This window comes from Platichthys flesus, chromosome 21 (assembly GCF_949316205.1).
Source record: "Platichthys flesus chromosome 21, fPlaFle2.1, whole genome shotgun sequence".
Classification (NCBI taxonomy): domain Eukaryota; kingdom Metazoa; phylum Chordata; class Actinopteri; order Pleuronectiformes; family Pleuronectidae; genus Platichthys; species Platichthys flesus.
Window position 1 is genome coordinate 14115146 of NC_084965.1, and position 12469 is coordinate 14127614.

A 12469-nucleotide genomic window follows, 5' to 3' on the forward strand; every position below is an offset into this window, starting at 1 on the left:
TTGTATAACTAGCAGCAGAGCTAGCTCTATTAGCAACTCGCCTCCAACTGACGGGACACAGATAATGCAGCAAACCTCGGGTGGAGACTGTGAACACAAACCACTGACAGGAGACAGGGGGTGGGTTCGTTTAGTGGGCGGGCTTTAGTGCTCAGACCGGGCGGGGATCGATCTCCTGCTCTTCATCCGCTTCGCCCTCCTTCACCGTTTCACTATCACCGCCCGACTCCGTGTTTTCAACCTGTTTCAAACCTCAAAACCCTGAAAGGTGAGTTATAAAGTAATTCAGCTCCGCATGACGTTATCGCAAGTTTGAAACTAGCTAGCTGTCAAACACTAGCTCTGTTAACATGCTAACGTTAGCGCCAGACTGAGTCGCCTGTGGTCCGCACCCACTGGGTTTCATTACAGCTCATCGAGTCGTATTTTCCATGAGTCCGTCCCTGTTTCTCCAGCCTGGGTGTGGGTGAAGCTCTCTTTATATACAGTGTATGGTGAAGCTCAGTGAAGCTAAAAGTAGGAGCTAACCGCTACATCAGCATCATTGTATGTTCGTAGCGTGAAGTTAGCTCCCTGTTGGAGTTGTGTTGGTATATTTACGTGTTGGTTTTTCACTGTAAATCCAAGAGGAAGGACGAGGTTGTGTAAATGTCAGGGAGCCTTTTCCTCTCCAGTGTTAAATCCTACTTTTATCACCATTTCCCTGCGCTGGCTTTCACACTACCATGCTAACTTCTGAAAACAGACCGTGTGGCTAACCATCTCCACACGTCCTCAACTTAACTGTCCCCGTGTGTCCTCTCCAGCTCGTTCCCTGTGAGACATGGCCGCCCAGTGTGTCACTAAGGTGGAGCTGACCGTGTCCTGCGAGCATCTGCTGGACAAGGACATCGGCTCCAAGTCGGACCCCCTGTGTGTCCTGATGATGAGCAGCTCGGACTCCAAGTGGTACGAGGTCAGTGAGGGGACTGGAGGTCAGATTAGTGAACTGGTGTAAAGCTGCTATGGTGGATCTGAACATGTGTGTGTGCGTGTGACACACTGTAGCTGCTCAGGTCTGCTTGACATCATGCTTTTTCCGAGGCATGTCAGTGTAAATAGTTAACCTCATGATTGGAAAGTCCTTGTGTAAAGCAGCAGTCACATCATGTCCATTTCCTGTTTCAGCAATAGTTGTGTGCCAATAAATGTACAGATATCGTACTCCTTTGGCTTCCCTCACTAAGAAAATCCAATCTTTCCTCACAGCTGGGACGCACGGAGCAGGTCCAGAACTGCCTCAGCCCGAAGTTTGCCAAAAAGTTTGTCGTCGACTACTACTTTGAAATAGTGCAGAAGCTGAAGTTTGGCGTTTACGACATCGACAACAAGACCATTGACCTGAGTGACGATGACTTCCTGGGGGAGCTGGAGTGCACCTTGGGCCAGGTGAAGTGGCCCCCCCCCCCCTCTCTGTTTGTGGAGGAAGATGACTCACAGTGTTCATGTTTCAGGTTTCAGCTCCTTTCTACCCCATCAGCGGTGGAAGGATCCTTATTATGGTGTAATAAGATGCCACTGTTTCTCCATGACGGACATGGAGCATTAACGTCTCTGATAAACAGTTGCTTTGTTTCCTCTCTCAGTGTAATCTGACCTCAGATGTTCATTCTGCCGGATTTGTTTGTTTATTTCATTTGTCACGTGGTCTGGAGGCTGCCCTCTTGAACTCATCTGCAGGCTGAGCTTATTTATTCTGCTGCTTCTTCATTTTTAGGTATAAAATAATGTTATTTTTTTTATTGATCCATTTCTAGGTTGTGTCCAGTAAAAAACTGACCCGGCCGCTCGTCTTGAAGAACAAGTCTCCTGCAGGAAAAGGGACCATCACAGTGAGTGGCAGAGCACTGGAGATAAGTTTTTCCTGATGTTAGTCTGTATTTACTTTTGTTCTGTCATTATTTATCTTTAATTCTGCCATAGATAAATGCAGAAGAAATAAAGGACAACAGGGTGGCGAATTTCGAGGTGCAAGCAAGGAAACTAGATAACAAGGTCCGGGTGATTCCTTTCAACTCTTACATACTCACATACATCTTCCTTCTCAACATTCAGGTTTATCTTAATTGTATGTTTCTTTCTTTTGTTAATATCCAGGATTTCTTTGGGAAGTCCGACCCGTACCTGGAGTTCTACAAGCAGACACCAACTGGATGGCAGCTGGCTCACAGGACGGAGGTAGACACACAGTAGCACTGCATGATGGTGCTGCCACTGACTGTCTAACAGCTGTGTAGGGAAAGCTACAATTCTTAGTCAAATTTTGAAGTGAGCGCTGTCTTGGCGATTAAAACTGAATCTATTTACTGAAAGGCTTAGTGATGTATGTAAATGAATGTAAATGATCGCATATGTCAATATTTGCTGTTAAAAGCGGGTTAAATAGTGGACCAAATAAAACATTGACATATGTAGACCTAAGGTAAATGGCTATATATCTGTCCCTGCATAGCTCATGCTTTGTGCTTTTGTTTAGTCGTGTCAACAAACTTAGTTTTCTCCCCTGACGCAGAGTGTGGAAATAAAAACTGCAGACAGATGGATGACATCCAACACAGAATTGTCCCTTCTTGTAGGGAGACAAAGGGCATCATAAAATATCATTAAATATCATTAATTTCCTCTTCCCTGAAGGGACTAATAAAACGGTTGGGATAGATACAGTGACTTTGTTCCAACACTGATGTCTGTCTGTGTGAAAAGAGGAAGACCTGATAGCTTGAACGTTATTACAGCACAGCCTGTGTGTAATATGTGTGTTATACCAAACTCACTTTTTTCCAATTAGGAAAGTCCTGACGTTGGAAAGTTTGTAGATATGTTTGCTGGGTGTCATAAAATTATATGAATGGTTTATTGAATTATCCATATTTGAGAAAATGATTTTGAGGTTGTTGTGGTAGGTGGTTTCAGATGAGGTGGAATTTTCTTGCATAGTTAATTGCCTTATTGTAAATAATTAGATTTGATATTAACAGTTAACGTATTTCTTTTTCTGTCCTCTTGTTGTTGTTCCAACATTTCTCTTTTAAATTCAAGGGTTCACTCCGAAAACATTTGATTTTAAAATGACATTACTTTTGCCTATAGAAAAGTATAACAACATGCCCTTTCAGTTCGATTTTGAGAATCTGTATGTGTTCAATATTATTTTGTTCCTGATATGAAGTATTATGTGTTTGTATAATATTCACATATTTTGTCCTCAGGTGGTGAATAACAACTTGAATCCTGCATGGAAACCCTTTCGAATCCCCCTGCAGTCTCTCTGTGGAGGAGAAATGGACAAATCCATAAAAGTAAGTAACACCTCTTTAACATCAACTCCTTACACAGCTGGAATGCGCACCTTCAACTGGAACTATATATTTTATACATGTGTTTAACATGATAAAACAATTTGAGCTTCTATTACGATGCAAACAGTTTTTAGTTCTTGTTTTTCTGTGTTGGATCTCCCTCGCAGACTTGTGAAAACGTATGAGCCCACAGTGTATTCAGTAATAGCTTGATCCTATATATTCTTTTAACCTCTTAAGCAAACATGTCACGAAGGAAGGCGTTTCGAAGCGTACGAGACATGTGAGTTACCCAGAGCGTTACAGTGTTTGTCTTTTCTCATCTCGCCATCACTTTAACGGGTGAAGTTTGTGAATGAAGTAGATGGGGATGAATACAAGACACCCCCTCATACATGGTGTCCGGCCTGCCGAGTTTCCTTCATTCAACTCGAACCTCTCGTAGAAAACATTTGTCTGAGTGCAACTCGTCTTGTTTACATCGTGTCACTGCCAGCGTCTCTGTAGTGCAGCTGTTTCACAGAGAGTCATGTTCTGGATCTCACTTTTGCATGTTTTTTGTTTCCTTTGTTTTCTAGCTCTGCTGTGTTTAGTAAACATAAAGGTTCTGTTCACTCAAATGACCAAACTTTCACCTCTTAGCTTTAGTGGTATTTGACTGTGCAGATAGGTTGTTATCTGTGATCTTTATGTTTATTTTTAAGTGTGGTAGTTCAGTTTAAGAGGAGGACTTACTGCTTTCACTTTCAGATTTAGTAATGTACTCGCACAAAACTGCAATTGATCTTAAGTAACCCCTGCTTGTGCAAACTGTGCACTGACACTCAGGGAATTCTGTGAGTTGGACAGATTTCCTGCACTGCATCTTCAGCTCTTCTGCTTAATCACAGAAAATCCGTCCAAGTGCACAGTTTGAGCACAAGCAGAGCAAATCTAAGCACAAGGGCACAAGGTTTTTGAGTGACCGCTTTACAAATCGATGCACAAATCTCTGTGTGAACTTTTTTCTCTCTGTCTTGCCAGGTCTGTCACCTTACCATGTTTTGTTTTGAACCTGTTTCCAGGTTGAGTGTTATGACTATGACAACGATGGTTCTCATGATCTCATTGGAGCCTTTGAGACCACGATGACACGCCTCCAAGAAGCAACACAGTCTTCTCCGGTATGAGTGTGTGTGTGTGGGAATGTGTTAACATTGTTGTAACGTAGCAACCAAACACAAACAAACAACTAAACCACAGTTCAAATCAGCTTATTATTGCACTTTAATTTTACGTTGTATTGATAAATATTTTTTCATTATTATATTATTAATTGAACATTTGAGTTAGCTTTGGTTAGCCGGCAGTTTTTTCCCCTTCCACTCATTGTACCGGATCCATTACTTCACCCATTACTTGTAAATGGATCACGATCATTCATTGCCGCCTGCTGTATAAAGTGATGCAACTTTAATACATTACCTCATCCGTGAACATGAGTCTTGTCAGGTAGAACAATATATAACAAACCTGCTTTTAAATAATTAAAAGAAAGATCAATAACTTGAGATGCTCTGTTTCCTCATCAGGCAGAGTTTGATTGCATAAACAGTAAGAAGAAACAGAAGAAGAAAGGCTACAAGAACTCTGGGGTTGTGAGCGTGAAGGTTTGCAAGGTATAGTTCTATGTTTGTCTTGTTGTCCTGTGTGTTAAAGGTGTTATTAGTCGTTGCATGTGGCCTGTGAGACTCCTCGTTCTACAGCATTCCTCTATACAACACCTATTATGTCTTTGTAGGTGGTGAAGGAGTATACGTTCCTGGATTACATCATGGGAGGCTGTCAAATAAACTTCACTGTGAGTCATGGCGTCGCTATTAATGTCAGCTTTTGTTCACCCATGGATGATGTAGAGTGACTAATGATTTGTGCATTTGTTGTTTCGTTGCATCCCTTGTGCCTCTGTCTTCAGGTGGCTATCGACTTCACTGGCTCCAACGGGGATCCCAGGTCTCCTGACTCTCTCCACTACATCAGTCCTCAGGGAGTGAACGAGTACCTCTCTGCTATCTGGTCCGTGGGCAACGTCATCCAGGACTATGACAGGTACACATGACACGTACAACACAGGTCACATCCATCCTGATACATTTTTGTATTAAACCATTTTAGAACACAAGCGTTTAAGCTCAGTACCAGCAACAACCCCCATCTAAACTAACACACCTAACAATTTTCATTGTCTGACCATTTATTTACATTGGGAATGTGCGTTTCAGTGAAACCAGGAAGCAGCGTGTCTACTCTGCAGCTGGCTGAATACTTAAAGCAAATACTACGAACGAGAAACAACAAACGTGAAATACGGAAGCCCTAAACAGAAATGGAATCATACATTATATCCCTTGTGTTTGCCCGACATAACGGGATAATTAAATTGAGATCACAATCTAATATTTTGTCAATCACTCATATACGGGTAAGCCTATTTCTCCATTTGTTTTGTGCTTTATAAATTATTTATCCTAAATTAGATTTTGAGTAAAAAACTCAATGTAGATGTTCGGGTAACTGATGCCTGTGTCAGGCCTTGATTGAAGAATACTAAGCTCTTGCTCATTTGACATTGCTCCACTGAATGAAACACATCTTGTTATCATAAGCTTTATATACTTATCTCGTTAGAAGTTATGAGTTATCTATCCCGTTATCTCTGGAAAACAAAGTTCTTTGTTTTGCTATCACAAGATAACAACTAAAATGAAGTCGTTATCAGGAGAAAACAAAGGAAATAAAATATTTGATCCCATGTCTGTTTATGGCTTCCGTATTGAAAAGTAAGAGCAGGGATTTTGTTTCTTAGGAGGGACGATGAGGTGTAACTGTAAGTTTTTACTCTTCCCCACTGGTAGTCGAATTGGTGATCACAACATCAATTCCACATTTATTAATTTCTGTCTATTTATAGTAAAATACAGCCTTCTTTGTTATAGGCGCTAGAAAAACTCCAGAGGGGTTGAACAGCAGGCGTGTTTTCAAACTGAAGCGTAGTTGTGTGGATGTAGCCACTGTCCAGTATGTTTTTAATTATACTTACAGAATTGTTGTCTGGGCCAATGGAAGTTATAGTTTCAAAATGACTTCAAAGTATTTTCTGAGACGTCTAGATGATAAACTATAAAAAAAAATAAAAAAAAACACTGACATGTACTTATGTTTTTTAAAGCACCACTTTGTTTTCTTTTCTGTGTAGTGACAAGATGTTTCCTGCCTTTGGCTTTGGAGCCCAGGTTCCTCCCACATGGCAGGTAAAGCTTAAATAAAAGATTATGCATGCAAAAGTAAGGCTGATGTTTAAATGCAGTTTGAACGCTGAATTTGTAAAAGTGTGGTCTTGCAGAGGAAATGACACCTGATGGTGTTTGTGTTACAGGTTTCGCACCAGTTTCCTCTCAATTTCAAACCAGAAAATCCATTTTGTGCAGGTGTGTTCACAAATCATTGTACTGTAGTTCCATTTAGACACACATGTTATTACTGTATACGAGCAGTTTAATACACATGAGTACTTTATTACTTACGGAATATTGTAGCATATTAAAACAAGTCTGGACCCTGTGTATGTGTGTGTGTGTTCAGGTGTTGAGGGGGTGGTGGAGGCCTACAGGGTCTGTCTGCCCCAGGTCAAACTCTACGGCCCCACCAACTTCTCCCCTATCATCAACCACGTGGCGTGCTTCGCTTCACAAGCCCTCCAGCAGACCACTGCATCTGTGAGTGTTTGTCTTTAGTGCCATTTCCATAAATATAACTGATAACCCCGTAAACCAGCCGGTGTGGACATAATGCCGCTTTATTTAAAGGATCACGTCATCCTCCGGCCATCAGATAATTACCTAGGTCACCCTCTTTACACATCCACAGTCAGTCTTCTGGCTGAAAGACACTTTAATGATCAAACTAGAACAGGTTGCTTCTGTTCGCCACATTCTTACTGAACATGTTCTTCTGGTACTACCTGATATATTTGGCAGGTTGGAAGGGGGAGCCAGTTAGTACTCATTTCCTAATTCAGTTTCATTCTGTATAATAGAATGAGATTATCGCTGGGGTGCAGGGAAATTTGATTATAGCTTGATCCACATCATCAGCTCTACGCTAATAGCACAGTGATAACCTTTTCAGATTCTAGGCTCATAGTTATGGGATTTGTCTGCTCTACTCTCTACTCGCCTATTTCCCCAAACCTTCAATTATGGGAAAGTGTATGAGGTGTTGAAGAATTCAGACCTCTGAATTTTGAAACTGATTTAAAAATGGCCTTTGAACAACCAGTTTAAAATGTGCAGGAGGAGCAATGCGAATAAATATGTAGGGATTTTTTGGGGAATATTTTACTGTAGCCAGTATCAGTGATAAAAACCTACATGTGGTGTTGTAAACAGTTCATAGAGCAGTCTAACTATTCTTCTTCTGCCTGTGTTGTTTTCCTCCTGAAGCAATACTTTGTTTTGCTCATCATCACTGACGGAGTGATCACAGACATGGACGACACCCGCAACGCCATCGTCAACGCCTCTCGTCTGCCCATGTCAATCATCATTATCGGAGTAGGGGGGGCGGACTTCAGAGCCATGGAGTTCCTGGATGGAGACGATGGGCGCCTGCGTTCTCAGACTGGCGAGACGGCCATGAGAGACATTGTCCAGTTTGTGCCGTTCAGGCAGTTCCAAAATGTAGGTGACATTCCTTTTAATGAAACATGGAAATGGGAGTGGATTATTTTTTCTTCTTAATAAGCCAACTCATTGCTATAAAACCTGCATGCACATTTTTTCGCTGAGCTCCTTACTGCAACGTTTCCAGTTTGACTGAGTTCAAACTCACAAAAATCAAACCTGGTAGCTAATTTTTTTATCTGATCACAGATAAAATTACTTAATTAAAAAATGTGCTACTTTTGCACTAATGCAGTTGCCTCTCTTAGTCTGTATTTACTATTCTGTGGTCTGGAGCCATGTCCCATCAACAGTACTCTCTGATTGGTTACACAACAAGGGTAATGGCCTTTCAGCACAGAGAAACACATAGATACGTTGAAGGTTAACCAGACGATACATTTTCTTATAATGTTGTAATAAACAACACAATCTTATGAGCAAGTGTTGATCCAAGACACTGAGAAACACAGAGAGGGAAAGAAACCATCACTAACTGCTAAGCTAAGGTAACCATCAAATCCCAATCATGTGTAAACAACTAGGTTTGGCTGGAAGGTTCCCTGAAATAAGAAGAGAGTTAACATTTATATGTACAACAGTTATTAATAAGCTGTAATAAGTAATGCAGACATCGTCAACAGTAACTGGGATGGGATAAAGAAGCAAAACATGTTAACACACAGAGACACTGAAACACGTTCACGGTCACTCACTAGTGTTACTAGTGACATTTTACTTAAGTAGAGAAGGAAATTACATTAAAAAGCAAGTAAATAAAATATATTGGGAGTTAATGCTACTGCAGTATACTTTTGAAAGCAGAAAGGAGAGGGGTAAAATGTTGATTTAAGTAATGTTGAGTGGAAAAAAGTAATTAAAACAAAACCAGAGTCCATCAACTTTAAGTGGTATTTTTGTGTTGGATTAAATGGTATTCTAAATTTGATTTATATTTTTTACTAAGACTGTACATTAGTTCCAATTTATAGTCCTTCTCGATTAATAATAACTAGTATCTGTATCACCTGAAGTAACCATACAGACACTGGCCACCCGACTCATTCTTAGCCACTCAACTTAGACCTCCCTTAGCTTATTTGTTTGCCTTGTGTATTTATGTCTTTGCAGGCACCCAGCCAGGCTCTTGCCCAAAGTGTATTGGCTGAGTTACCTCAACAAGTGGCCTCCTTCTTCAGTATATTCAAACTGAAGCCTCCCCACGATCCCAGTCCTTCATAGGGGTACCCTGAATATTCTAAGTCGTTAAACCACACCACAGTCCTAGTCTGTGCTTGGCCCATATGCACTTTATTGGCTCATTCACTCACTGCATGAATCACCCCATCAAGTTGCTGCTATTCAAATTTTGTCTCTTCCCGCTTCTCCAACCCTGCTTTGCGCAAGATTCATATTCGTATAAAAGGGAAAACTCCTCTCTCGATCACAAGATATACAAGTTTCAGTTTGACTATATTTTTCTATTGGATATTTCACAAATACAATACATTTGCAGCACAGATCAAATAACAGCTTCAAATATTTTCCGTCGATCTCTGGTTGCAGCGTGAGTCAATAGATTCAAGGCTGATACTCATCACTCCACCACGGCTGGTTTGTAAATGAAATGAGAAGAGCAAGGCTGCCTGAAAAAAAGTTTGTTTTAATACACAGTAGAGAGCATAGCCAAGCCTCCAACATGGCCCAACTGCTGGATCCATATTTTTATTGGAACATTTTCCCTAAATAAAACAAATTCATCAAGATCCATTCATTATTCTAAGAAATAAGGGAAAATATTGAAATCACAAAAAAATCATTCTATTAATCCGTGATTCTATTAATTAATGAGACCTTTTGATTCATACTTCACCCTTCTACCAAGTTCTAAGAAAATTGGTTCAGTCATTTTTGCGTAATCATGCCAACAAACCGCAAAAATAATTATCTCCTTAAGGGAGGTAACAAACTAAATCCTTTTCTGTCCAGACAAGCTCTTTAGCTCTGTACCAGAAATGTTCTCTGTCAATACAAACACACCTGGAAATGAATATCATTTGATCTCTTCTCGCACACTGGTCAAAAAGGTGCTGCTGTAAAACAGGAAGCAGATTGTCTACTGTAGTTGGATTTCTCTCCTTTGACTGACCATGAGTTGGAACTGAAAGTTAGTCTTAGTATAATTTTTCATTCACTGCTGGTAGTCGAGACTGGTAAGACCCAATCAGGAAGTGGGAAGCTGATGTCTGAGGTTTCTGTCTGTCCAAATTAAACAGGCACAGAGATTACAAATTATAGCAGAAGTGAAGGGTCTTAAAACTAAGACATTATTGTGGACAAAGCCAAAGTTACTTCTGAAGTTTATACAAAGAGGTAGAAGTTTTCCTTTCAACTGTTCTCATCCGCATGACTTTCTACCTTAACCATGCTCACTTCATCTAATTAAATCTGTGATGATTATGATGATAATGAATGCTTTATACCTTTTTAAAATCTCCCTTTTTTGCACTACAGGGTCCGAAAGAGGCGCTAGCCAAGAGTGTGTTGGCAGAAGTTCCAGGTCAGCTGGTGGAGTTTTTCAAAGTCATGAAGCTGAGTCCACCCGTCTCCAAACCTGCACCAAACCCTGCACCGAATCCTGCACCGAATCCTGCACCAACCCCTGCAGGGACCATCTGACCGTATGGTGAGGAAACCAGAGACGGAGCAGTCCCCTCTCCAACAGATGAAAATCACATCATCAGCTTCATCTCATCAGGCAATTAGGAAAAAACAGCCACTCCTTAAATGACACACATGCATGCTTCGTGAACACTCCAATCTCCTGACCAGTCTCTTCTTAAGGGGTCATAATACATGTAGCTGTTATTAGACATTAACATCCATGTATGTTCATTTTTTAGCATTTCTTTTCTCTTAAAAAATAGAAAATCATTATATCATTCCACCAATTTCGAGGCGATAAGCAGCGAATTGAACATTTGAAGAACTGTTTCTTGAAAAAAAAAGTATGGAATTAGTGAAGCCATCAAAGTTTCTATCGTATTTACTAAAACCAGACTCTTTGCAGTCACATGCTCGTTGGAAGGTCTTATTTCCTGATTTCTGTGCTCATGTGCTTTGAAGTAAAAATGCGAAGAAAACAAAAGCTTAAGAGCCTTTGAACATGCCTTTGACACCTCTTTCCAATATCTACATGCCGAAAAGAAAAAGAATCAGGTGTGAGAAACACATCAAAATAAAATTATTTTCATTAGTTATAAGTGATGACGTCAGCATATTGTGTAAAAAAAAATGCCAACTTTCCGAGTTGTCCCCTGACTTGAGATGACGTTTACAGGAATTTTCCTAGTCGGTAACTGACTGTTCCGGCATCGCATGAACGCAAAAGCACATTTTGTAAAAAGATATTGCATAAACTCCACCCTGGGTTATAAACTACCCTGCTGCTGGTTTTTATGGCTTCATAGGACTGTGCCATTTATATTTTATTTTTAAATATTATGCCTATTGGGCTGCAGTTTCCAGCTACAAACTTTCTGTTAAAGAGTCAGTAAGCATAGATAGGTCGCAGTTGTAGACGCAAATTTTTTTACATACATACTTTATGTAGCTTTGTAGTATCTGCTGTATTTGGCACATGGAATATGTATTTGCATACATGCCTCTTGCTGAATATGCTTACCTATGCACTTACCCATAATAACATGATATTCTACAAAGGTCTAGTACTTTACTCAGTGAAGAGTGTGAGTTGTAAACCTCGAGCTGTTAAACCTTTAAGTATGAATCTGAAACATTTTGAGGACTGGGGAAGAAAGACCTCACGGTCAGGTACGACCGTTTAACGATTTGATTGAGTTCAGGTTTAGTGTCTTTTCAGGAATCTGTCAGTTTACTAGAAACACAGTGTTAAATATGTGTGTGATGTTTTTGGAGGCCTAGGTGCTGGTGAACACAAACTGAACATCAGAACCTTAAAAGAGGAGTTTTTATTACAGGACCGTTGGATTGGTTTTAGTTGGGCCCTCCTAATAAACTGACATCTGAGTGTATCAGTATTATGCAAGCTCACTGTAGAAAGTAGATACAGTACAGTTTGACATCCTTTCTATGTCATGTCCATTGTGATGTGAATTATTCTTGTCATGATATATACCAAGAACACGTATGTGATGTTTTGTGCTGAACAGAAATGGATCATGTGCATCGAGCTTCAAATAAAGATATTCTTCTTCACTTCTAACTGAACTGTGTACTTATTTATCAGTTTTCCAAATCATTAATGAATAAGGTGATATAATTGTGTTGCAACTGAACTACCTGAAAATCTATTCACAGTATTCATTGTAACTTCATTGCTAAAGCTTTATGTTAGCTGATGTGTCATGAAAGATTTCACCATTTCATCCTCTTTCCTTACGACCCAGA

General features: G+C 40.2%; 1 protein-coding gene across 2 annotated transcripts; it reads left to right on the forward strand.

Moving 5' to 3' along the window:
• The first annotated feature begins 155 nt into the window (after nucleotides 1–155).
• Nucleotides 156–12277, forward strand: LOC133932779 (copine-3-like). Of its 2 annotated transcripts, XM_062379617.1 has the most exons (17): nucleotides 156–268; nucleotides 807–955; nucleotides 1249–1428; nucleotides 1797–1871; nucleotides 1963–2034; nucleotides 2137–2217; nucleotides 3249–3338; nucleotides 4403–4501; nucleotides 4910–4996; nucleotides 5119–5178; nucleotides 5293–5426; nucleotides 6574–6628; nucleotides 6754–6805; nucleotides 6960–7093; nucleotides 7820–8056; nucleotides 9170–9282; nucleotides 10553–10693. In XM_062379617.1, the coding sequence occupies exons 2-16, from the start codon at nucleotides 824–826 to the stop codon at nucleotides 9278–9280; spliced, it is 1599 nt and encodes a 532-aa protein (XP_062235601.1). In that variant the 5' UTR covers nucleotides 156–268; nucleotides 807–823; the 3' UTR covers nucleotides 9281–9282; nucleotides 10553–10693. The 2 variants fall into 2 exon arrangements, with proteins under 2 accessions (XP_062235601.1, XP_062235600.1); XM_062379616.1 differs by lacking the exon at nucleotides 9170–9282 and having other exon boundaries at nucleotides 10553–12277.
• Nucleotides 12278–12469: the final 192 nt, after the last annotated feature.

Bases quoted from the DNA above. Each gene is read 5' to 3' on its own strand.
- LOC133932779 (XM_062379616.1), top strand. From the start codon at position 824: ATGGCCGCCCAGTGTGTCACTAAGGTGGAGCTGACCGTGTCCTGCGAG. The intron at 5,427-6,573 runs GTACACATGACA...TTTTCTGTGTAG, and splicing joins GTCATCCAGGACTATGACAG to TGACAAGATGTTTCCTGCCT. The intron at 6,629-6,753 runs GTAAAGCTTAAA...TTTGTGTTACAG, and splicing joins AGGTTCCTCCCACATGGCAG to GTTTCGCACCAGTTTCCTCT.